Source organism: Gouania willdenowi, chromosome 12, assembly GCF_900634775.1.
Source record: "Gouania willdenowi chromosome 12, fGouWil2.1, whole genome shotgun sequence".
NCBI lineage: Eukaryota > Metazoa > Chordata > Actinopteri > Blenniiformes > Gobiesocidae > Gouania > Gouania willdenowi.
Window position 1 is genome coordinate 1,403,610 of NC_041055.1, and position 26,630 is coordinate 1,430,239.

Here is a 26,630-nt window from a genome sequence, read left to right on the forward strand (position 1 = left end):
AAATCCAGACTATTTTATTTTGTTTTTCTACATATTTCTGTCTTTTTTTTCTTTCTTTTTTTCCGTTAATTAAAAACGAAGAATGTTTTTGAAAATGTTAAATAGTTACATTTCGGTCTTTAAATGCATCACTTGTTCATTTCTTTGCATTAAAATGACTGAAAGTCACATTTCATTGGTTCATAATTAAAATAAAATCCACGTTTAAGTAGAAATGTATCATTTTCTGTTCAATATTCTGACATTTAAACACGTGCATCTGTAGGCCCCGCACGCACGCGCTCTCATGCACGTGTGAAATGTGGGAGTGTCACGCGCTCTTGACACTAAAACACTTGTGAAAGTATTAAAAAAAGATGTTTTAATGAAATGTTTTAGCAGAGACGCCTCGTTAGTCTTCGTTTGCCTTGATTTCGTCACGCGCGTGTTTTTCTCACGATTTTTGAGCAGAAATGTAACGTTTATGTAAAAGAGAAAAAAAACAACACATTTGTACATTTTCTCTGCGTGAGTTTTGGTTTTTATTTCCTCGTGCGTAATGATCAGCACCTTCCTCTTCCTCCCCCCCCCCCCCCCCCCCCCCCCCGCAGTGTCGTCGTGCACAGATCGGAGTTTATCACCGGATCTCCAGGACCCCACACAGGACGACATCAAGGAAACGGACAATTCCACCTCCTCCGATAAGGAGACGAACAATATAGAGAACGAGGAGCAGAACTCAGGGACCAAAAGACGCGGTCCGCGGACCACCATCAAGGCCAAGCAGCTGGAGACCTTAAAGGCGGCCTTTGTGGCCACGCCCAAGCCCACGCGCCACATCCGGGAGCAGCTGGCCCAGGAGACGGGACTGAACATGCGCGTCATCCAGGTACGCCCCACGGACACGCCCACCTGTGGCTGTTCACTGTGTTGTTGTTGTTGTGATGCTTTTATCTGTTGGGTGATTATTTATTCTGACAGACATTTTATCATCTATATTCTATAGTTCAAATCTCTATATTTTATAGTCTATGTTCCACATGTTCTTTATTCTCTATGTTCTGTAGTCAATGTTCCATAGTCTCTATTTCTATAGTCCATATCTCTATGTTTTATAGACTATAAAACATAGAGATATGGTCTATATATATATGGTCTATATATAGTCTATATGTTTTATAGACTATAAAACATAGAGAATATAGAATATGGACTATGGAATATATTCTATTTTCTATCGTCTGTCTCTATATTCTATAGTCCATGTTCTATACTCTCAATAATCTATGATATATATTCTATAATCTATATTCTGTAGTATGTGGTCTATATCTATATTTTATAGTCTATATTCTATAGTCCATGTTTTATGTTCTCTATTTTCTATAGTCCATATATCTATATTATATGTTTATACTCCATATCCCATGTTCTAATTTTCTATAGTCTGTATTTTATAGTCTATTTTCTACAATCTATTGTCAATATCCTATTATCTATATTCAATCTACAATCTATCATTCATATGCTATGTTCTATTGTCAATGTTCTATGTTTTATAGCCTACATTCTATCTTATATATTCTATGATCTGAGGAGCAGAATCTTCTTTCTATTCTATAATCTACATTCTGTTTTACATATTATCTACATTTTATAGTCTAATATAGATACATTCTTAGTTTTATATTCAACATTCTACTTTCTATATTTTACATCTAAATCTATATTCTACATTCTATTATCTACACTCTAAATTCTTCTACATTCTATATTGCATATTCTACATTCTGTCATTATTCTTCATCTAAATCTATATTCTATATACAACATATTACAGGCTGCAGTTTATATGATCTATTCTACATTTACGTTCTATTTTCTACATTCGACATTATTTTAAATTCTATATTATGTATCCTATATTCTACATGCTTATTCTATATTTTACGTTTACATTTATATTCTACTTTGTTCAATATTCTCATTTTATATTTTATGTTCTGCAATGTATCTTCTATTTTCTTTTATCTATATTTAATCAATATATGTTCTACTCTGTATTATAGCTATTCTACAGTATATTCTACATTCCATCATTATTCTACATCTAAATCTATATTCTATATTCTACTTACTACAGTCTATTTTTGTATTCTACATCTAATATCTAGATTCTATTTTCTACATTTTCTGTAATCTACATTCATTCATTATTCTATATTCTATATTCTATATTATACATTCTATATTTTACATTCTATATTCTATATCTATATTCTATATTATGCATTCTATATTTTACATTCTATATTCTACATTCTGTTTTTTACATTCTATATTTTATAATCTACATTCTATATTCTATAATCTACATTCTATATTTTGTAATCTACATTCTATATTTATATTGTATATTCTATAATCTATGTTTTATAATCTATATTCTGACACACTAGTGATAAATCTGTGACATACATCACATAGAAACTGAAGTTACTGAAAACACACAAATTTTATATTTTACAAAGGATTCAACAAAAAAACACAATATTCTGTTTTATATTGAATTATTTTAAATAATTAAACTTATCGTTGGGCCTGTTTTAAGTGTTTATTATGTGTTTATATCAGATAAAAACATAAATACGTCCGAGTGACTTTTATAAAGTTTATTTAACACTAAATCTGTCCAAATCGGCTCCTTTTTTTATCCTTTTCAAACACAATTATTGTCAGATTAATTTAATAAAGCGTTAAAACGTGTCCTGTACGTTACACTCTGTGACTTTTATCACAAAAATGTGGCTTTTATTGAAAAATTTTGTCTTTTAACAAAACATTGTGACTTCCATCACCAATGTGAGTTTTATGACAAAAAGGTCACTTGTATTAATAAATATGACTTTTATCAAAAAATTGTGACTCACAAAAATGTGACTTTTATTAAATAAATATGACTTTTATTACAAAAAAGGTGAGTTTTATCACAAAAATGTGACGTCAGCATTTAGAATAAGGACTGATCTGATGATTAATAGAGGAAAGAACAAAGGCTTTGTGTGTTTTTGGTCGTTCTTTTGTATTTTTGGAATGGGTTTGTTTGGGGGCCACATGTGGCCCACGGCCCCCCACTTGCACACCCCTGCCCTCCCTGATGTTGGTTGTGTGTAAAAAGCTGCTGAAGGTGAATGTTTTGTTCTAGAAAAGCATGACGTGCAGCATCATATGTGCAGGCAGTTATCTCTGTCTGCACACACACACACACACACACACACACACACACACACACACACACACACACACACACACACACACACACACACACGTGCACGTTTGGCGTGCGTGTGCAGACTGTGTCAGGATGATTAGCACCATCTCTGCCAACTGTGATGTGGCTTTTTGTTTCACTGGCTGTAATTATCTCTGATTTCACACATTTACATATGGCCCCTCCCCTTTTCACACCTCTCACTCACTTACAGCCACTGCTGTGTGTGTGTGTGTGTGTGTGTGCGTGATCTCAATCAATCATCCATCCAATCGATAGCAGCACACACTCCTCACACTCCTGTCCTTCATCATCATCATCATCATCATCATCATCTTCATCTTCGTGCTTGTGTTGCTCGGAGCCAAAATGGAGCCTTGTTTCGTCAGCACTAGCGTGTGTGTGTGTGTGTGTGTGTGTGTGTTAAATACCAGTGCTGTGCTGTAATCCCTAAGCAACGCTCTCTCATGGGAGGCGGGAACATTTCCATATAAACCATGGTGGTGTCCCACAGTGAGACCATGGTTCCCAGTAAAGCAGCTGGAGCTCAGAGAGCAGAGCTAAGTGGCTATAGATGTGTGTGTGTGTGTGTGTGTGTGTGTGTGTGTGTGTGTGTGTGTGTGTGTGTGTGTGTGTATACAGCAGTGATGTTCTATGAGCTGATGATGAAAACATTCTTCCACGTGTTTCTCCTCCTTTGCTCGTCTTCACAAAAACACTTTATTATTTAATCTGATCTTGTTTTACTCAATGTAATATACACATCTGTAATACACATCTGTAATATACACATCTGTAATATACACATCTGTAATATACACATCTGTAATATACACATTTGTAATACACATCTGTAATATACACATCTGTAATATACACATCTGTAATATACACAACTGTAATATACACATCTGTAATATACACATCTGTAATATACACAAATGTAATATACATATCTGTAATATACACATCTGTAATATACACATCTGTAATACACATCTGTAAGATACACAAATGTAATATACACAAATGTAATATACACATCTGTAATATACACAACTGTAATATACACATCTGTAATACACATCTGTAATATACACATCTGTAATATACACATCTGTAATATACACAACTGTAATATACACAACTGTTATACACATCTGTAATATACACATCTGTAATATACACATCTGTAATATACACAACTGTTATACACATCTGTAATATACACAAATGTAATATACACATCTGTAATATACACATCTGTAATATACACATCTGTAATATACACAACTGTAATATACACATCTGTAATATACACAACTGTAATATACACAACTGTTATACACATCTGTAATATACACATCTGTAATATACACATCTGTAATACACATCTGTAATATACACATCTGTAATATACACATCTGTAATATACACATCTGTAATATACACAACTGTAATACACATCTGTAATATACACATCTGTAATATACACATCTGTAATACACATCTGTAATATACACATCTGTAATATACACATCTGTAATATACACAACTGGAATACACATCTGTAATATACACATCTGTAATATACACAACTGTAATATACACAACTGTTATACACATCTGTAATATACACATCTGTAATACACATCTGTAATAAACACATCTGTAATATACACATCTGTAATATACACATCTGTAATATACACAACTGGAATACACATCTGTAATATACACATCTGTAATATACACATCTGTAATATACACATCTGTAATATACACAACTGGAATACACATCTGTAATATACACATCTGTAATATACACATCTGTAATATACACATCTGTAATATACACAACTGTAATACACATCTGTAATATACACATCTGTAATATACACAACTGGAATACACATCTGTAATATACACATCTGTAATATACACATCTGTAATATACACATCTGTAATACACATCTGTAATATACACATCTGTAATATACACATCTGTAATACACATCTGTAATATACACATCTGTAATACACATCTGTAATATACACATCTGTAATATACACATCTGTAATATACACAACTGGAATACACATCTGTAATATACACATCTGTAATATACACAACTGTAATATACACAACTGTTATACACATCTGTAATATACACATCTGTAATACACATCTGTAATATACACATCTGTAATATACACATCTGTAATATACACATCTGTAATATACACAACTGGAATACACATCTGTAATATACACATCTGTAATATACACAACTGTAATATACACAACTGTTATACACATCTGTAATATACACATCTGTAATACACATCTGTAATATACACATCTGTAATATACACATCTGTAATATACACATCTGTAATATACACAACTGGAATACACATCTGTAATATACACATCTGTAATATACACAACTGTAATATACACAACTGTTATACACATCTGTAATATACACATCTGTAATACACATCTGTAATATACACATCTGTAATATACACATCTGTAATATACACAACTGGAATACACATCTGTAATATACACATCTGTAATATACACAACTGTTATACACATCTGTAATATACACATCTGTAATACACATCTGTAATATACACATCTGTAATATACACATCTGTAATATACACATCTGTAATATACACAACTGTAATACACATCTGTAATATACACATCTGTAATATACACAACTGTAATATACACAACTGTTGTACACATCTGCAATATACACATCTGTAATATACACAACTGTAATATACACAACTGTAATACACATCTGTAATATACACAACTGTAATATACACAACTGTTATACACATCTGTAATATACACATCTGTAATACACATCTGTAATATACACATCTGTAATATACACATCTGTAATATACACATCTGTAATACACATCTGTAATATACACATCTGTAATATACACATCTGTAATATACACAACTGGAATACACATCTGTAATATACACATCTGTAATATACACATCTGTAATATACACAACTGTTGTACACATCTGCAATATACACATCTGTAATATACACAACTGTAATATACACAATGTAATACACACATCTGTAATATACACAACTGTAATATACACAACTGTAATACACACAACTGTTATATACACATCTGTATTATACACAAATGTAACATACACAACTGTAATACACAACTGTAATATACACAACTGTAATATACACAATGTAATACACACATCTGTAATATATACAACTGTAATACACACAACTGTAATATACACAACTGTAATGTACACAACTGTAATACACATCTGTAATATACACAAATGTAATATACACAATGTAATACACACAACTGTAATATGCACAAATACACAAAATATTACAAACTGACTCTAAAACACACAATGTCATCAAAAATATACATTATTATTATTATTATTATTATTATTATTATTATTATTATTATTATTATTAAAAACACAAAATGACAGAGAAACACATGTAACAACAATAAATATATAAAATACAACTTCTTCTTCTTCTTCTTCTTCTTCTTCTGTTATTTTGCAGATTTTTTTGCCTGCGTTTAAACTGAAATAATTGGAGTTAAATTTATATTATGATTAAAATTGTTCTCATTTATAAGTTTTATCACAAAACTGTGATTATATCTGATCTGAGCTCCATGACTTCTGACAGTTCTGTCATTTTGTGTTGTTGTTGTTGTTGTTGTGTATTTTGTGGTATTTTTCTGTAATTTTGTGTGTTTACTGTAACCTGTGTTATTATTTCTGAGTCTGAAATGTTCAGTGATTTTTATAGAAGCTGTAACGCTGAGTCATGTGTTGTTTGTGTCTCACAGGTTTGGTTCCAGAACAGAAGATCCAAAGAGCGGAGGATGAAGCAGCTGAGCGCTCTGGGGGCCCGGCGCCACGCCTTCTTCAGGGGCCCCCGGAGGATGAGACCCCTCGGGGGCCGACTGGAGGACCCTGACATCCTGGGTCCTGGAGCCTACGGATACTACGGAGGTAAGGGCTGAGACGTTGGTGCACGTGTGCGTCATCGGCATCACACGTGCACGTGGAAACATCGATTTGGGGAAATATTTGTGAAGAATTTTGGATTTTTTTGAATTTAGTATTTTCTGTCCAGACCAGCTCATTATTCTCACCCCACATTTTCACACGCTAATGAAATCACCACCCACTTTTTTTTAGAATTCAACACACACACACACACACACACACACACACGCACGCACGCACGCACGCACGCACGCACGCACGCACGCACGCACGCACGCACACACACACACACACACACACACACACACACACACACACACACACACACACACACACACTGTGTATAATCTTTTTAAAGCATAAATCTATATATTTATATATAGTGTTTATTTATTTTTGACCAGCTGTCCACGACCCAACCATTACTGGTCCACGACCCACTTTTGGGTCCCGACCCACCAGTTGAGAATCGCTGATCTACATTATCAGATAGCAGCTGTTATTAAGTCATTGATTCTCAACATGTGGCTCTTTATGTTGGAATTCTACTTATTATTCCACCAGAAATGTAAAAAAGGAGAAACTTTTTAATCCATTTTTACCTTTTTTTTTGTAATGTTTGACACTTTTTATTTTATTTTAACTCCTATTTTTTTTTTGTCATTTTTTGACACTTTTATCCTTTTTTGTCCTTTATTTTTTATTTTTGGCCACTTTTCATCCAAATGAGATCATTTTTGCCTCTTGTTTGTTTTTCCTACATTTGAACCATTTTTCACTGTCGTTTGCCACATTTTACCCTGAGTCATCACATACCACCTGTTTCTCTTTATTTGCCCTTTTTTGCCAATTTTAACTGTTTTTGGTCCATTTTAGTCACTTTTCACTCTTTTTTTGCCACTTTTTTGGCACTTTTTGACCATTTTTTGCCACCTGTTACCATGTCTGTCTCCACTCACTCATCCCAAAAATAATGTAGCGGACCGTAAAGGGCCCACCTGGTGCATGGTATACCAGATGACCTGTCCACCGCTGCTTTCACGTAAGAATCATGTTGCTGCGACTAAAAAGAATCCAAATATATTGAATATTGAATACCAATGAGGTTTTTCTTCTCCTCCGAGGGTCCAAAAACATGCATTTCTACTCTCACCGGTGATATTTTTGTCATTTTTTCAAGGTCATAAGTGTGAAAAAGATTCATAAACCATATAAAAAGCAGTTATTTGCTGGTCTCCGAGGCCTGCTCTTCATGTAAGGAGCGTTTTTTTAACCTCACGGTCACAATAAGAGAAAAACGTATCCTCGTGTTTTTGTGAAAAGAAGAAACTGGATTAATTTTCTCACACGTCGTAAACATTTTGGAGCAAAAAAAGAATTTTCTAGCATGTGATTGATTTCCTGCGTTGAACTCACTCTTCCTATTGGAGCTTCTGCTGCTGGAGGAGATTAGAGGTTCTCCAACCTTTAGGAAGAACTGCTGCTCATCATTCAATATTTGGAATAAAATACACAAAACTATGCTAAATAACAACAGAAATACACAAAATAACAACGGAAATACATACACTTGTGCTAAATAACAGCAGAAAAACTCCAAATGACAAATACAATAAAATACACAAAAACACAAAATAACAGCACAAATACACAGAAATATCCAAAAAAGGCTTTGATGAGTTTGTGTGAGAGGATCACTGCTATGTGTGACTGCTGGAGTGTAATAGAGCTTCATGAACAGCATCCATCCATCCATCCATCCATCCATCCATCCATCCATCCATCCATCCATCCATCCATCCATCCATGTTCTCTGACCTAAGGGTCACAGAATAGAATAATGGCCAATCAGAATGTAACATCGTTTTGTGCATTTTTGTTGTACTGTTGTTTATTTTCTTGCCAATTGATGTGTTTTTGGAGTCATTTTGTGTATTGATGACATAAAAACACAAACTCTTTGTGCTCTGATTGGTCTTTATTGATCACGTGACCCTCTGGTTGTTGTGGCCCTGCTGTGAAATCTGATGGACAGTGAATGAATGTTGGAATCTGGTGTTTTTAGACGATGGATGAACAGAAAGATGCTGCTCAGGTAGAGAACGGAGGAAAAAACCTCCCTCATCCTTTGTGCTGCAGCAGCATCCAACAGCAGCATCCGACCGCAGCATCCGACCGCCGCTCCGCTGCTGCTGCTATGAGAGGGAGATGGGTTTCTGTTTGTGTGTGATTATAGTTTACAGAGCTGACACTCCCCTTCCTCCTCCTCTCATACAACATGAGACGCTCCTTTAGTGAAGGTCGCCTCTGATCAAACAATCACCCACTGACGTATGAATATGATATTTTCATAAACATCGAACAGACGTAAGAATGTACTCGACACGTTCACTTTGAAAAAGACTGATGTGTCCTCGTCTGATGTCAGAAAATGTTCACACAGCGTCACAACGTGACCATGTGACCCTCTGAGGGACAGCACGTGTGAGTGAGCTTTGTAGTGTGGCTTGTTGCAGCAGCAGTTGAACTCACCTCTGCTGCTGGAGGAGATTAGAGGTTCTCCAACCTTTACAGTGCAGCATCTGGTGAAACGAGGTGTCAGCGGAAAAGTGTGTATTTAGAATGTTTGAGTGGCCACGCCTTTTTCTAAAATAGTGGCTTTTAGTTTCCAATGTTATGGTTTTATATCAAAGTGAACATTTTTTAACTAATCTGCTGCACAATTAGAAACACACACATTTTCTACGCACATCACACACACATGGACTTTGGTTGTGTATCTGTGTGTCTCTTTGGTTGTGTCTGTGTGTCTCTTTGGTTGTGTGTCTGTGTGTTTCTTTGGTTGTGTGTCTGTGTGTCTCTTTGGTTGTGTGTTTCTTTGGTTGTGTGTCTGTGTGTTTCTTTGGTTGTGTGTCTGTGTGTCTCTTTGGTTGTGTGTTTCTTTGGTTGTGTGTCTGTGTGTTTCTTTGGTTGTGTGTCTGTGTGTCTCTTTGGTTGTGTGTTTCTTTGGTTGTGTGTCTGTGTGTCTCTTTGGTTGTGCGTCTGTGTGTCTCTTTGGTTGTGCGTCTTCAGGCTATAATAGGCAGATCAACATCTGGTAGAGGTTCAAACATCTGTTCTGAGACCTGAAGTGGTTCCATTCGTCTCAGTTCAAGGCTTTGCTGAATGAGAACGAGGTTCATAGATATATAATATAACTGAGCTTTAACTGAGGAGAGACAGACACTAAATAATCACATATGATACGAGCGTCGCCAATGGACGCTTCACTGGTGCTTTAGGGCGGTTTCTATGACAACGGTTTGAGTCTGATGGAATAATGCTGCTGTGTTACAACTGTCACTGTTATTTAAAATAAATGAACAATACAAGAGAAAACGCTTCGTTTTCTCTTGTATTGGAGCAAAAACATTTAAACCTTACAATAAAATTCCACAAAAGTGCATCAGACAAAAAGAAAAAAATAATATGGAACAACAATTTACAAAATAACACAGAAATAAACAAAAGTACACAAAATACATGTAAATGTAACAAAATACAACAAAAATACACAAACATCTTACAAAATAACACAGAAATATACAAAATAACAACTAAAATGCCCAAACAGCAAAACACTGAAACCTTTAGTAAAAACATGCAAAAAGACGTCAGGAACACACAAAACTACAATGAAAATACAACAAAAACTCACAAAACTTCACGAAAAGTGCACAAGGCATTTTTCTGCCACACATCAGTTAAACACAAAAACGTACAGAATGACAAAAAATATACAGAATGACAAAAAATATACAGAATGACAAAAAATATACAGAATTACAAGAGAAATACACAAAAGTACACGAACACATAACAAAATACACAAACATTTACAAAATAACACAAATATGACAAAATGCACAGAAATACAACAATAATGCACAAAGAACAAAACATTCAAACCTATAATAAAAAAACACTTTAAATTAAAAAATGTCATTAATAAATCAGTAATTTATAAACAAACTCGTCTGTTTTTTCATCTCTGACCTGTTTTTAAAGATAAACACAATAAATGTCTTACATTTTTAAACTGAATCAGACAATATGTGATAAAATGTGATTGACACGTCGAGCTATTAGCGTTAGCTTGATTTCATTTGTTAGCTTTCTCATCACGTCAACAGGTTTCTAAAGCAGACAGTGCCACCTATGGAGGCGGAGTCAGAATTTCACTCAGTCAGAACTCTTTAATACACTTGTTAGTAACGTGTCAGATATATTCAGCGATATATCGCAATGTTTCATGGATTATTGTATCATCCAAAAATGTCAAAATTGTTTTTTTTAATCATGTTTTTTAATGAAAAAACTATTTAATATGCTAACATTAGCATAGCACGTAAACTCCCGGTCACTAGGTGTCAGTGAACGCACCATCAGACCTTGTTAAACTACCTCACTCCTCAATGACTTTATTTTTTTTGAATGTATTTTATTTATTAAAGGGACAATGCATATTGAAAACAAGAAAATACCAAGAAAACACGTACCTGTGAATATGCAGGATTGTAGCCAAAAGTTCAGTAAATCAGTAAAAGTTAAAAAAGTCGATGTAAACCTCTTTTGTTCATTGAAAAATTTGATTAAAAAAAATGTGGGAGTTGAAAACATTTGTGACCGCAGGAGGCGACAGTTCCATATGGTTCAAAATAATGTGTTTTGTTAGAAATAGAATCTTGTAATGAGGACATTTCAATGGTTTTAAGTCACATTTGTAAAAACGGTGGAGGATCAATTTAAGCGTTGGCATCCAACTTTAAAATGACAAACACTGGATACTCACACACAACATAAAACACGTCTATTTAAACTTCTAAGATACCAATATTATTACAGTTCCCGTGCAGTCACATGATTGTGTAACGTTTTGATCATTTTTTATTTTCCAACATCTAAGAATTCAGTTGGTTGGAATTAAAAAAGGAGTTAATAGTGGAGAACTCTGTGTTGTTGATGGGATGGTGTTCCACGTCACGTATGGAAATACACTCTGTTCAAAGGTGTTTTGTAGGGCGGGGCTACCTGACTCTAAACGCACTTACTTTGTTGTTGTTGTTGTTGTTGTTGTTGTTGTTGTTGTTGTTGTTGTTGTTGTTGTTGTGTACACTAGTTAAAATCCTCTGTTATTTATGAATGGTTGGAGCTGAAATGTGGTAGCTATAATCTATGGATGTGTCACGCTCAGAGCCTGATCTTTGATTTGGGGCCCCAGGAGCCTCAAAAATAAAAAAACAAAGTCGATTTCTCATTGATTTGTGAGTCAAATATTACGACGATTGGTGATACAGAATCATTGACACATACCAATATATAAATGTGGCCCATTACTCCGTACGTGTCACGCGGGTACCAGGGGGCCCCATTTTTCAAATGACTCCTCCGGATATTCTTTGAGCATATGTCTAGAGCAGGGGTCTGCAACCTGCGGCTCTGGAGCCTCATGTGGCTCTTTGACTCTTTTGCAATGGCTCTTTGTAGCTTTAAAAAACAAAAATTAAATAATTAATTGTTATCTCTTACAGAGGGTGTTGATGATTAATGACATTAATGTCAAATAAAAGTATGATAAAACAATTGGTTCACCTAAAAATAAATCACACTGCAATAACTACTTATTATTAACCTACTTACACTCCTACAGCCTCTTCTGACCATCAACTTTGACTGCACCTGCCGCTAACCTTAAGTTTTAAATTTCTTATAAGATAACTAAACTAACAAAAATACTATTTTGGAAAAATATAGAGATTGTATTTGTGTGGGGAAAGATGTATTAAATTGCCAACATGCCGCCTTAATATGCATGCTCGATATGTTGCAAGAAATTAGCAACTAACATGTGTTGACCAACATGATCATGTGTTATCAAATTCAAGTTATTTTTTGTAGCCCTTCAAATCCATTAACTCATAACATTTTTCGTTATTATTTTTTTATACACTGTATTATCTTCATTGAGAAGGTTTTTTTTTTTGGCTCTGGAAGGGCTTTAATCCAGGTGAGATGAGGCCAAACGGCTCCATTGAGAGTAAAGGTTGCAGACCCCTGGTCTAGAGCCTCTCTGAGACCTTGTTTTACTCTAGAACCGAGTCATTTGACTGAATTCACAGGAACGTGTACGTGATATTCGGCGTGGAGACGTTCCGCGGGCCTGGCCGTAGTTGATCAGAACTTATTAAAGAATTTAAGAACAGAATCAGAATCTGTTGTAGAAGCAAAACTTCAACTTTTTTTGAAAAATGTCATCTGACAGTTTGATGAATAAAGCACTTGTTTTTGATATTTGTGAAATAAATTGTATTTCATACCATTTTGTACATGTAAAGGTGAAATCTGTAATTATTGTAATATATATTGCAATATATAACGTATTGCTTAGTATCGAGATATATCGCGACAAATCGTATCATGATATGCAAATAGTGAATCATTTTGTATTGTATTGTCAGATTTATGGCGACGCACACCCCTACTGGTGACACTCTGGTTCGTTAGCACTGCAAGCTAGCTATGCTAATGGTTCTGAACCATAACACCACCTGTGTTTCCAACCACATCCAGAGCTGTCACTGTGCTCCAAACTCACTTCAGTTCAGAGGTAAAATACGCAGCAGTTTGATCACAATATAAAATAAGTCATTTTAACCTTATTGTGCTGTAGCGTGCACGTATAAATAATACGTACAGTCTGTAAGGCAATAAGATTTCAGTCTGTGCAGGATCTACTCTTTAATTTCATAGTTTTTGTGATTTTGATTTAAGTTGGGGAAGTTTTCTAGAATAATTAGAGGAAAATTGAGAATTTTTGCAACAATTAGGCTACGTTCACACTGCAGGCCTTAATGCTCAATTACAATTTTGTTAGGTTTGTTTGTCCGTTCACATTAAAGTTTAAAATGTGACCTGTATGTAACGGTTTGCGGTCAGAGTTTTTGTGTCGTGGAGCCGAAGAATGATCAGGTGCAGAGGAGGACGAGAAAAAAATATTTAGTTTCAGCGTTTTGTGGTGCCGTTTGGATTTTAAACACAAACCATTTATGATATGAACCTTATTCAAGCTTTGACCAGAAACCGACAGATCGGACAGACATTATATATTTATATCAAAACCTATTTTTTCCTCATACAAATGACATATTTACGCTTGTTTTAGTGGTAAACCTGCTTTTATTAATAAACGGTTGATGTAAACATCAGATCAACGCACGGGGAAACCAGCGTACTTCAAACACACACACACACACACACATACAGACAGTGGATCTATTGACATAATCCATGTATCAAATATAAGGATAATCCATGTTCTTGTGCAGGAAAAGGATTGATTAAACAGTGGATGCTTCAAGCGTGTCCCTCTCTGCTCCATGGTGATCAAAGGACAGCCATGCTGTGCTCCAGCTGTTAATAATGACGTCATCGTATCTGATTTAGAACTACATATTCAAGTGCCCACGGTCGCATTTTCCATAAAAAGATCAGATACAGGTCACATGGGGCAAATGAATTGTATTTGAGCGTTATATCTGCCATCATGTGATACAAACTCAAACAAAGCTAGTGGAGACGATCATTTTCAATCAGATTAATACATAGATCAATAAATCAAACACTCTTTGGCGTTGTGGGAAACGTTTTGTGCATTGCATTGTGGGACATGAAGTCCTGTAGATCAGTGAGTTCTTTTTTGGATCAAGTCCCCCTTTCTCTTGAATGAGTGAGGGGCCACCGTGGATCAGTGGTAGAGTGGGTCCTCCAGCAACCGATGGGCTGGGGGTTCGAATCCCGCTCTATCATTGTTGTTGTGCCCTTGGGCAAGGCACCTTGTGCATGAGTGTTGGTGCTGGTCAGAGGGCCACTGAGCTGTGGCTACATTGTAGCTTACCACCACCAGTATGAATGATGGAGTGACTAGTGTAAACTGAAGAATCGTTACTGTAATGTGCTTTGAGTCTCTGAAAAAAGCATTATATATAAATCTCACTGATCATTTTTATCATCATTGTGTGTGTTTTCTTTCTGTTTATTTGTTCTTTTTTATTATTGTGTGTTTTTGTTGTGCTTTTTGTGTGTTTGTCGTTGGTATTATTTACATTTGGTTGTTTATTACTTTGTTTTGTATATTTTTCTCTGTTATTTTTGTGTATTTTGTTGTGATCTTATGTATTATTCTCTCATTTAGTGTGTATTTGTTGTCGTTTTGTGTGTTGCTGGTTATAGTGAATATTTTTCTCTTTTAGTGTGTGTGTGTTTTTGGTGTCATTTTGTGTTTTTTCTTGTTGTTTGTTTTTTCTTTTTATTATTCGGTATATTGTTTTGTTTGTGTTGTTGTTTTGTGAGTTGCTGGTGATATTTAATATTATTATCATTTGTAACTAAAAATAAACATAATAAAGCCCAATATTTTTTAATGCGTTCATTTGTTAAGTACCCTCTGTAGTGACAACGCGTACCCCAAGGGGTACATGTACCCCCATTTGAGAAACGCTGCTGTTCGTGTTCAGTTTATTTTGATGCTGCGTCGCACACAGAAGAATCTTTGTTGTCAAAGAAACTCATTGTTGTTGCTTCTTTAATTTCTCATAGTTCCTCGTGTGGAGCAGGAAACGTTAATCCCCACTAAAACCAGCTTTAGGAAATTATTATTAATCTAATTTATTATGACATCACTATCATATATAAACCAAACATACGGGATTCTTTTTTTAAACCAATATTTATAATAAATGTAAATATTACAGATTTCATATCAATTTTAAATGTAAAATATAAACATGAAATATATTTGATACAAGCTACAATCTTTTGGCATTTTTAACCATAAACTACAAGAATAATGAAAAATATAAATGTATTTAAATCTAAAATTTATTTTGGAAAGTTTGTAATATAATTAATACAAAATGTATACAATTTCTGATAAATATTGTTGTATATTAAGGTTTTATAACTTCAAATGATGGTTGTAAATGATTTTCTTTTAAAGAAATTTAAAAAAAAAAAATATATATATATATAGTTTTTTTATATCAAATATACATTTAAATCAATTCTATATCAATTCTAACTAGAAATATGTACAATAAATAAGTATTTTGTAGATAAAAATAAAACCAAAAACTTTTAATTTATTTTCTTTTTATAATAAATACATGATTTTGGGTTTTTTTTTTTTACCAATATTTACTATACATGTAATTATTATAACTTAAATATCAATTTTAAATATAACATTGTATTATTTATAAAGTGTAACAATTTTTTTTTCAAAAAAAACAATATATATATTGTAATAAATTAAAAATATATATTTATTGAAGAATTAGTTTTCATTTATTACATAAGATGAAATCCTAAATGACTGTTAATATTTCACCACATGATTTGTTCTCTTTATAAATGCTGGATTGTAGCAGACATGGGTCCTTAGCGGGGTTTGCATGTTCTCTCGTAGCGTGCAGGGGTCTTTCCTGGAGAGAATACCTGCTGCCACGAGCTGCAGGACGTCTGCATGAGCCCTGGAGCTCCAGCGTGGGTGTGTGCACGTGCACAGGTGCGTGCACGGCTGCAGGAGATGAATGCTGTGCTAGAGGCGAGGGAAGTGAGGTGTAGAGGTGTAGAGTTGTTTATACACTGAACTCAGATGAGGCTACGGGAAATTGGACATAATCAATTTCAGCACTTGGTGGAGGTGAAGGGACGGCACTTAGCAACACCTTCTATTCCCACTGATACTGATATTATTATTATTATTATTATTGTTATTATTAGCAGAGCTGGAGCATCACAAACATCCAACATTAGAGCGTTATAACGTGCTGCAGAATAAAGGGAAACGTGAACTTTTGTACATTACGTGAAAAACAGACAATTCCTGAAGAAATATGTGTCTGTTTCTAGTAGTTCATAAGCTTTTCAGAAGCTTAATTTTTATTTTATAAACATTATTTCATCTGCTGAACCGGTGAGAATTCCCCTTAGCATTTTGGACCAATCATGTGTATCCGTTCTTCTTATCATTCGTACCTCTCCACAGTTTCATATAAGCTTTTTCACACTCTCAGAAATCTTGCTTTTGTTCAGTTCTTGCGCATGAGGTCAAAGGTCAAGAGGGATTAACTCGCCATGGTTGACGGTGTAAACAACGAGTCTGACAGAGATTTTTTTACCGTTGGAGCGTTGATTCTTTGAAAGATTTTTTGTGGAAACGTGATATGGGTCTCCAAGGTAGAAATGCAGAGTTAGCTGCTAAAGCTAATGCTGCTAATGCTGATAAAGCTAATGCTGCTAAAGCTAATGCTGCACACGAGCTGAAAATTCAGGTTCTTACTGGCTTTTCAAACAGTGATCAATCAGCTGATCAGTGTGATTTCACTTATCAGCCTGTTTTGTGTCCATAATGTGCGTTTCCTTCAAATTTGTTAATTGAATAAAATAATAGCTTAACAAAAATAATCATGGACCTGGTTAGTGAATGGTCTATCTCGTTAATTTACCTTTTCAAAGTGAGAACTCATACTGTCCTTTTCACACTCAGACATCTCACTTGTCCCATCAATAATAATAATTTATTTAATTTAAAAACTCAAAAACATTTTACAGTTGTTAAAACAGTTACAAAAAAAGAGACTAAGGTAAATACAGAAAATACATAACAATCATAAGTTAAAAGCTTGTGAGAAGGAATGTGGAAACAGAGGAGGTTTGTAGCTTTGATACAGTTTCTCTCCTCAGTTTTATTATATGTGCATCATTCCCTGCTAGAGTCCGAATTCCACCCACTGGAGACCCAGGTAGTCAGTGTTTTCGTGCACCAGGGGTCACCTGTGTGGAAGCAAGGGGACTGCCTTGCTTCCATATTGCTGCTGAGCTGCGGTTTTTAAAAGTCAGATTGGCCGAAAGTGGCATCAACGGAAAACCCTAGACACCTCCTCCAGTCTGAATATGTGTAATAATAATAATATAAACATTAAAGATCTCTGGTATAACATTACAAACACTGTTAGGTTGGAAATATCAACAGTGAACAAGCTTGTTTACGTTAATATTTCGCTCTGAGCGCAACCCCACCCCCAGGTCGCGCATGCGCAGTTCCAGTGTGTGAAAACGTTTAGCATTGAGGTGCTAGCTGCTACATGTTTAGCATTGAGGTGCTAGCTCCTACATGTTTAGCATTGAATAATAATAATAATAATAATAATAATAATAATAATAATAATAATAATAATAATAATAATAATACATTCTATTTATGGGCGCCCTTCAAAAACTCAAGGACACCTTACAAGCAGCGTTAAAAATAACAACAATAAAAACATGGAATTACAAAGTAGCAAATATAAAAATATTAGAGACTTAAAAAGGAGATAATTAACAGTCTTACATAAAAGCACATTTTAAAACAGAAGTTTTGTAGTGTAGTAGATGGAAATCAGAGTGAGTAGACTTGTTTGAACTGGTGGGTTTTGAGACGTGATTTGAAGATGGTCAGAGTGTCAATGTTTCGGATGTCAGGTGGGAGGGAGTTCAAAGGTGGGGGGCAGAGCGGCTGAAGGCTCTGGACACCATGGTGGTCATGCGGGCAGGAGGAATGAGGATGCTGAGGGAGGAAGATGATCTGAGGGTCTGATTGGGTGTTTTTATGTGGAGGAGTTCAGTGAGATATGGAGGGGTGAGGTTACGGAGGGCCTTGAAGGTTAGGAGGAGAGTTTGTAAACAATGCAGTGTGTGATTGGGAGCCAGTGGAGTTGTTGGAGAACAGGGGTGATGTGGTGGATGAAAGGTGTTCTGGTGATGATCCAGGCTGCAGTATTCTGAATTTTATAAAATGGACTTTTGTGGGCGACCTGAGAGAAGGGAGTTACAGTAATCCAGACGCGAGGTGACCAGAGTGTGGACCAGGATGGCGGTGCTGGATGGGGGGAGGGAGGGACGGAGGTGGTTGATGTTTCGAAGATGGAAGTATGTGGGCCGAGTTATGTTTTTGATGTGGAGTTGTTGATGGTAATGGTGAAGCTTTTTGATTTTGTGAGAGTGGATTTGGAACAAATGAGGAGAACCTCAGTTTTGTCACTGTTGAGATTGAGAAAGTTGGAGGAGAACCAGGATTTGATTTCCTGTAGACAATCACAGAGGGAAGTGGGAGAGATGGTGGAGGTGGGTTTGGTGGAGAGGTAGAGTTGGGTGTCATCCGCATAGCAATGAAAATGAACTGTTTCCAGAATAGGGAGAAGATAGATGATGAAGACGATTGGACCAAGGACAGAGCCTTGGGGAACGCCGGAGGAGAATGGAGAAGACTGGGATGTGAATGTTTTTAAATGAATGAACTGGGTGTGGCTGAAGAGATATGAAGAAAACCAGTCCAGGGGTGTGTCTGATAAACCAAAGGATGCCAGTCTATGGAGGAGGATGGAATGTGAGATGGTGTCAAAAGCTGCTCACAGGTCGAGGAGGATGAGGATGGATAGGAGTCCAGAGTCTGCTGACAGAAGGAGGTCATTGGTTATTTTGAGTAGTGCAGATTCAGTGCTGTGATGGGGGCGGAAATCGGACTGGAACTGCTCATACAGGTTGTTATTGGAGAGGTGGGAGTGGACTTGTGATGCAACTGTTTTTCTAGGACTTTTGAAAGGAATGGTAGATTGAAATGGGACGAAGGTTATTGAAGTTGCTGGGGTCAGAAGTTATTGCAGCAGATTTGAGAGCTGAGGGAACAGAACCAGATTTAAGGGATGATAGAGGTCACCAAAGGTGACAGGGAGGGGAGACTGACTTTGATCAGGGGTGTCGGGGGGGTGGTCTATTGACAGGTGGATGTCAGCAGAGGAGGGAAGGTGAAAACATGAGTGACTGACATGAGGGAGCTGAGGGAACAGGAGGAAGTGGACTGCAGGAGTGTGACTGGTCAGTTTCTGATCAATATTATACATTTTTGTGTTGAAAAAGTTCACGAGTGAATTACAGTAATCACTGGAGTAGAAGTGTGAGGGGAGACAGTTGTTTATTAAAGAAAACAGAGTCTGGGTGTTCCCATCACCAGCACTGATGAGAGTAGCATCGTACTGGTCCTTAGCTGTGATTGAGTCCTTATATAGAAGAGTGTAGTGGTGCTACATTTCCTTATGAACAGTAAGGCCTGTTTTAGGCAAGGCAAGGCAAATTTATTTATATAGCGCATTTCATACTCAAGGCAACTCAATGTGCTTTACATGATAAAACATTCAATTGTTTAAAATCAATAAGAACATTTAAAATCATCAGTAAAATCAATTAAAATCATCAGTAAAATCATCATGACATCAACAACATGACAAAAAATCTCTCTCTCAATCATATGCAGTAGAGAAAAAAAGTGCCTTTAACTTTGATTTAAAAATGTTCACATGTGATGCTGACTTCAGCTCTGCTGGCAGTTTGTTCCACTTCTTTGCAGCATAACAACTAAAAGCAGCATCACCATGTTTACTGTGAACTCTGGGCTCCACTATCTGATCTGTGTCCATAGATCTGAGAGACCTGCTGGGTTCATACCTGACTAACATGTCACTGATGTATTCTGGACCAAACTCATTCACACATTTATAACCAGCAGCAGAACTTTAAAGTCTATTCTGAGGCTGACTGGGAGCCAGTGTAAAGACTTTAAAACTGGAGTAATGTGCTCTGACCTCTTTGTTCTGGTTAAGACCCGAGCTGCAGCGTTCTGAACCAGCTGTAGATGTTTGATGAAGACCATTACAATAGTCCAGTCTGCTGGAGATAAAAGCATGGACCAGTTTCTCCTGATCTTTCTGAGTCATTAAACCTTTCACTCTGGAGATGTTCTTTAGGTGGTAGAAGATGTTTTTGTGATAGATTTGATCTGATGCTGAATGTCAGATCTGAGTCAATCAGAACACCAAGGTTTTTGACTTGGTCTTTATCTTCTAAAGATCCAGACTCAGATACTTGCTGACAGCAGTCCTCTTTTCCTTGTTACCAAAGACAATCACCTCCATCTTGTCATGGTTTAGTTGAAGGAAGTTTTCACTCATCCAGCAGTTTACTTTTTCTAAACAGTCACACAACACCTCAATGGGACCATAGTCATCTGGGTTCAGTGATAGATATAGTTGTGTGTCATCTGCATAGCTCTGATAATCAACCTTACAGTTCTGTAAAATTTGTCCTAAAGGAAGCATGTAAAGGTTAAACAGAAGAGGTCCAAGAACAGATCCCTGAGGCTCTGATTGTAGAGACGTTCTAGTTGTCGTTTTTTAACTTTGAGGAGGCGGAGCTGGGGAGTGAACCAGGGAGCAGAGTTGGTGAATGATACAGTCCAGGTTTTAAGAGGGTATGGTGAGTTCAGCAAAGTATGGAGAGGAAAACCAGTTGTTGATGTTGGGGAGAGCTTCAATGCTTGTGGTGAGAGTTGTCTTATTAATGTTCTTGATGTTACGGAATGAAATGGTGCATGATGGTTTAATTTTGGACAGATTTAAATTAAAAGATACAAACATATGGTCAGAAATGGGGAGATCAGTTGAGCAGTTAAAAGGGGAGACACTGGAGCAGAAGACCAGGTCAATGAGATGACCCTTTGAGTGGGTAGGGACATGTATTTACTGCTGGAAACCAAAACTGTCCAGGCATGATATAAAGTCAGCATAGAGGTGCTAGCTGCTACATGTTTAGCATTGATGTGCTAGCTCCTAAATGTTTAGCATAGAGGTGCTAGCTGCTACACGTTTAGCATTGATGTGCTAGCTCCTACATGTTTAGCATAGAGGTGCTAGCTGCTACACGTTTAGCATTAATGTGCTCGCTGCTTCATGTTTAGCATTAAGGTGCTAGCTGCTACACATTTAGCATCGAGGAGCTAACTACTACATGTTTAGCATTGCTGTGCTAGCTCCTACATGTTTAGCATCGAGGTGCTAGCTATTACATGTTTAGTAATGATGTGCTAGCTGCTACACATTTATTATTGAGGTGCTAGCTGCTACATGTTTAGCATTGGTGTGCTAGCTACTACATGTTTAGCATTTAGGTGCTAGCTGTTACATGGTTAGCACTTCCTGCCATTTTGTGTATTTTTGTTGTTTTGTGTGGTTTTTTGGTATGTTTTATTGTTATTTTCATGTATTCTTTTGAAATTCTGTGAGTTGTGGAAGTCATTTTGTATATTTTAGTATTGTTTTGTGTGTTTTTGTTGTTCTTTTGTGTGCTTTCATTGTTCTTTTGTGTGCTTTCATTGTTGTTTGTTTGGCCATTAATTTAAATTCATCGAGATTAATTCATTACAAAGTCTCTCATTAATTAGATTCATATTTTTTAAAGTCCCACCGCTAATATTTTACCAACTATATACAACATTTCTGTTGAGTGACAACCTTTAATTTGGAAAACTTCTTGTTTATTTCCTTTATTTCCTGTTAATTCCCATAAGGAGGGGCTTCTGACCCACACAGAAACCAGAAACATCTAAACTGTTTGTTCCAAAGTTCTCACCCTCCATGTTTCCGTCTCTCCTCAGAATATCAAGGAGACTATTATGGACCTGGGAGCAACTACGACTTCTTCCCCCATGGACCGCCCTCCTCTCAGGCCCAGTCCCCGTCCGAGTCCCCTTACATGCTGGGCTCGGGGCCCATGGAGGGCTCGGGCCACCACCCATCAGACGACCAAAGGTTCACGGACATGATCTCCCACGCAGAGACCCCTAGCCCAGAGCCGGGCCTACCCAGTTCTATGCAGCCCGGCCCCGGGGAGGCGTACGGTGGGGGACCCAGTCCTCCTTTCTCCTTGGCCAGTAACTCCAGTTATAGCGCTCCCATGTCCCACCAGGGCCAGGAGATGGGTGAGGCCACGGCCTGGTGAGGGAGAAGAACTGACTGACATTCTCAGAGGAGGACATCCGTGTGGTTTATCCCAGCAGATGCAGCTGGTTTTTGCTCTCAGTGAACTCTCCAAAGCAGATTCCTCGGGTTTGAATGAGTGAAAAAAGGCAGAAAAAAAAAAAAAAATGGACGTCTTTTTTTCAGTTGGATTTAATCTTGTTTTTTTTAAAGCAATATGAAGTTTTATGTTTTTTTCTTCAGTTTATTCTCAATGTTAGACAAATGAAAGGGTGCGTGGTTCATGCTTTAATCGATTTGGTCTGAAAAATGTGGCTCATTTGAAACATTTGAAAGGCTGAATCAGATATACGTCCCTTAATGCACACAAAGGATTCCTAATCACAGTTTAAAAGCAGGCTGTCGTTCCTAGGATTCTACACATGGGCGCACAATTACACAACACACATGCGCACACACACACACAGACCTCACACCCATGGAGGCGGCCCTGATGGCTCTGCTTTACCCGACCTTCCCTTTGTTATTGTCCCCCTTTAAAAAAAAAAAAAACATGTTTTAATGGAAATGATTTTGAAAAGAACATTGAACCCATAATGGAGAACGTCCTTCAGCAGCTGAGCTCCTCTTCCTCTAAAGGCAGGAAACAAAAGAGGGGGGGCACACGACATCTGTGACATTACTGCTGCCTGCTCCGAGGTGATCACCTGCCGCCATCTACAGGGAAGGGGAGGGGGGGCTCCGCCCACCATCATCTACAGGGAGCCCACCCGCCCTATACTTTCACGTCAACGTTCGCCCACAAAAGCCAAAAATCATGATTTCACCCTTAATGCTTCACTTGAATTATGCTTTTCTCCTTCAATCTGGAAAGAATGTGTCTTATTTCTGCTGTACGGAGATATTCTTGTGTGTGTGTGTGTGTGCGCGCGTGTGTGTGTGTGTGTGTGTGTGTGCGTGTGTGTGTGTGTGTGTGTGTGTGTGTGTGTGTGTGTGTGTGTGTGTGTGTGTGTGTGTGCGCGCGTGTGTGTGTGTGTGTGTGTGTGTGCGTGTGTGTGTGTGTGTGTGTGTGTGTGCGTGTGTGTGTGTGTGTGTGTGTGTGTGTGTGTGTGTGTGTGTGTGTGTGTGTGTGTGTGTGTGTGTGTGTGTGTGTGCGTGTGTGCGTGTGTGTTTCAAGGTGAGGGAGAGTCCAAGGCTGTAATATTTCTATGTAAATAACGCTGGTAATAAAACCTTCTCTTACAACGTACAAACGTCTTTTCTTCCTTTTCTCTCTGAAATGTCATCAGAACGTGACTTTCTCTATGAAACATTTCAATGGAATCAAAGGAATGTTTAAAGGTGATGAAAAGAGAAAAATGTTTGAAGGCCCAATGCAAATCATTTATTCTTTAAAAACACATTTAATGCTCTTTGGGAATTAATTATCAAATCTAAAGCATTATTTTGCAAAGCTGTAACTTTTGTTTGTGTTTTTGTATTCAATTTGCATATTTTCAACGTCATTTTGCATGTTTTTCTTTCATTTTGTAATTTTTATGTTGTTTTTTTTCACATTTTTATGTTGTTTTTTTCACATTTTTATGTTGTTTTTTTCACATTTTTATGTTGTTTTGTCTCATTTTTATGTCGTTTTGTGCACTTTTAATTTTGTTTTGTATGTTTTCCTGTCATTTTGTGTATTCTTCCTGTGGTTTTGTCAGTTTTTCTGTTATTTTGTGGATTTTTTTAATGTCATTTTGCACATCTTTAATGTCGTTTTGTATGTTTTTCCTGTCATTTTGCGTATTCTTATTTTTCTCGTTTTTTCTGTTTGCGTGGTTTTGGATTAATCTAGCGTGCTTTTGTTGTCGTTTTCTACACTTTTCTGTCATTTTTTTTTTTAATATATTTATATTTTTAATTTAGTATATTTTTCTCTCAATTTGTGTGTGCTTGTTGTTTTGTGTTTTTGGATTCTTTTTGCATATCGTCATTGTTGTCTTGTATGTTGTGTGTATATTTATTGTCATTTTGTTTAACTTTTTCTCATTTTTTGTGTTTCTTGACTTTATGGAGTCATTTTTGAAATCATTTTTGTTGTTTTCTATAATTTCGTCTTTTATTTTGTATTTTTTTAAATAATGTGCATTGTTTTTTTAGTCATATTTACTTTTTGTGAGTTTTTTACATTTAAAACCTGCAGGCGAGCCTTTGCTGATGCAGTAGGACTCCCTTGTGTCTTGTTGCTGTGTTGTGATATGAATCTGTTTCCCACAGCCTCCACAGCTGTTTGTGTTTCTGTTAATGGCTGTGATTTAACCTCCTGCCAAAAGTGACGATCATTAGCACCTGTTTAATCAGTTGATTACGTACCTGCTACTCTGAGACCCTGGCAAAGGTTGGTTTTTCTTTCTGAAATGAATGAAATTTTTTTCTTATTGTTGGAGAAACTCTTTGTGTGTTTGCAGGCTTTGCACTTTTCCTCCTCGCCGCCTTCATTCCTGAGGGAAATCTGTGCTTCTGAAGCGGTTTTAATGCTGCTGCAGAAGGTAAGTGATGAGAGCCCAGAGACTGCACACAGCACCCAAACACTGAGATGAAGGAAACCACAAGGCTGTGTCGGCCTGGGAAGAAACGTAAACCCAGTAATGCTCCTCCTGTGGAGCTGCTCTGTATGATTATATATGTTTATATATAACATGTTTGTTCTGCTGTTACAGTGGAAAACACACTGATCATTTGATTAGAATAACAAACACAACTCTAGTGTGTATTTAAAATATTTTCACACAACAAACTAGTAGAAAACAGAAAAGTAAAGTTGGGTAAATTTATATGTCTGAAAAGGAAGTGGGAAGAAGTGTAAACTCATTAAGTTTTTACTTCAATAAGTATATATTTTTCTGTCATTATATGTATTTTATGTAGTTTTGTATTTCTTTTTCATTGTATTTCTTTCATCTTTTCATTTCATGTATTTTTAATGTTTTGTACTTTTTTCTGTCTTTTTCTTTCTGTGTGTGTGTGTGTGTGTGTGTGTGTGTGTAGGTGTGTGTGTGTGGGGGTGTGGTAAACACACAGATCTTTTGACTGGAGTTACAAACACAACACAATTCTTGCTTAAGAGTTTATTTTAAATATTTAAACAATAAAGTAGTATAGAACATAAAAGTTTGTTTGCATTAAAAAAGGAAAAAGTGTGTGAGTGAAAAGGTTTATAAATTGTTAAATAGGTTACATTTATTGATCAGAAAAGGAAGTGGGAAGAAGTATAAACTAATTGAGTCTCATAATTATACAATACAGTAAGTTAGTACTTCTCAGTGTCATAAACTAACAACGGCATGAATACACAACAGCAAATCTATAACCAGAATGCATAAAATTACAGATAAAAACACAAAATGACGACAGAAAATAACAGGCGAAATATACAGAATGATCA

At 36.3% G+C, this 26,630-nt stretch overlaps 1 protein-coding gene across 1 annotated transcript in view; it reads left to right on the forward strand.

Moving 5' to 3' along the window:
- Nucleotides 1-24,024, forward strand: part of lhx5 (LIM homeobox 5) — a 27,793-nt gene extending 3,769 nt beyond the window's left edge. The window contains exons 3-5 of the mRNA XM_028463337.1: nucleotides 591-868; nucleotides 7,154-7,319; nucleotides 22,882-24,024. Of these exons, the coding sequence (XP_028319138.1) occupies nucleotides 591-868; nucleotides 7,154-7,319; nucleotides 22,882-23,225 (788 nt within the window). The 3' untranslated portion in view covers nucleotides 23,226-24,024. The remainder of the gene's footprint in view (nucleotides 1-590; nucleotides 869-7,153; nucleotides 7,320-22,881) is intronic.
- The last annotated feature ends 2,606 nt before the right edge of the window (nucleotides 24,025-26,630 follow it).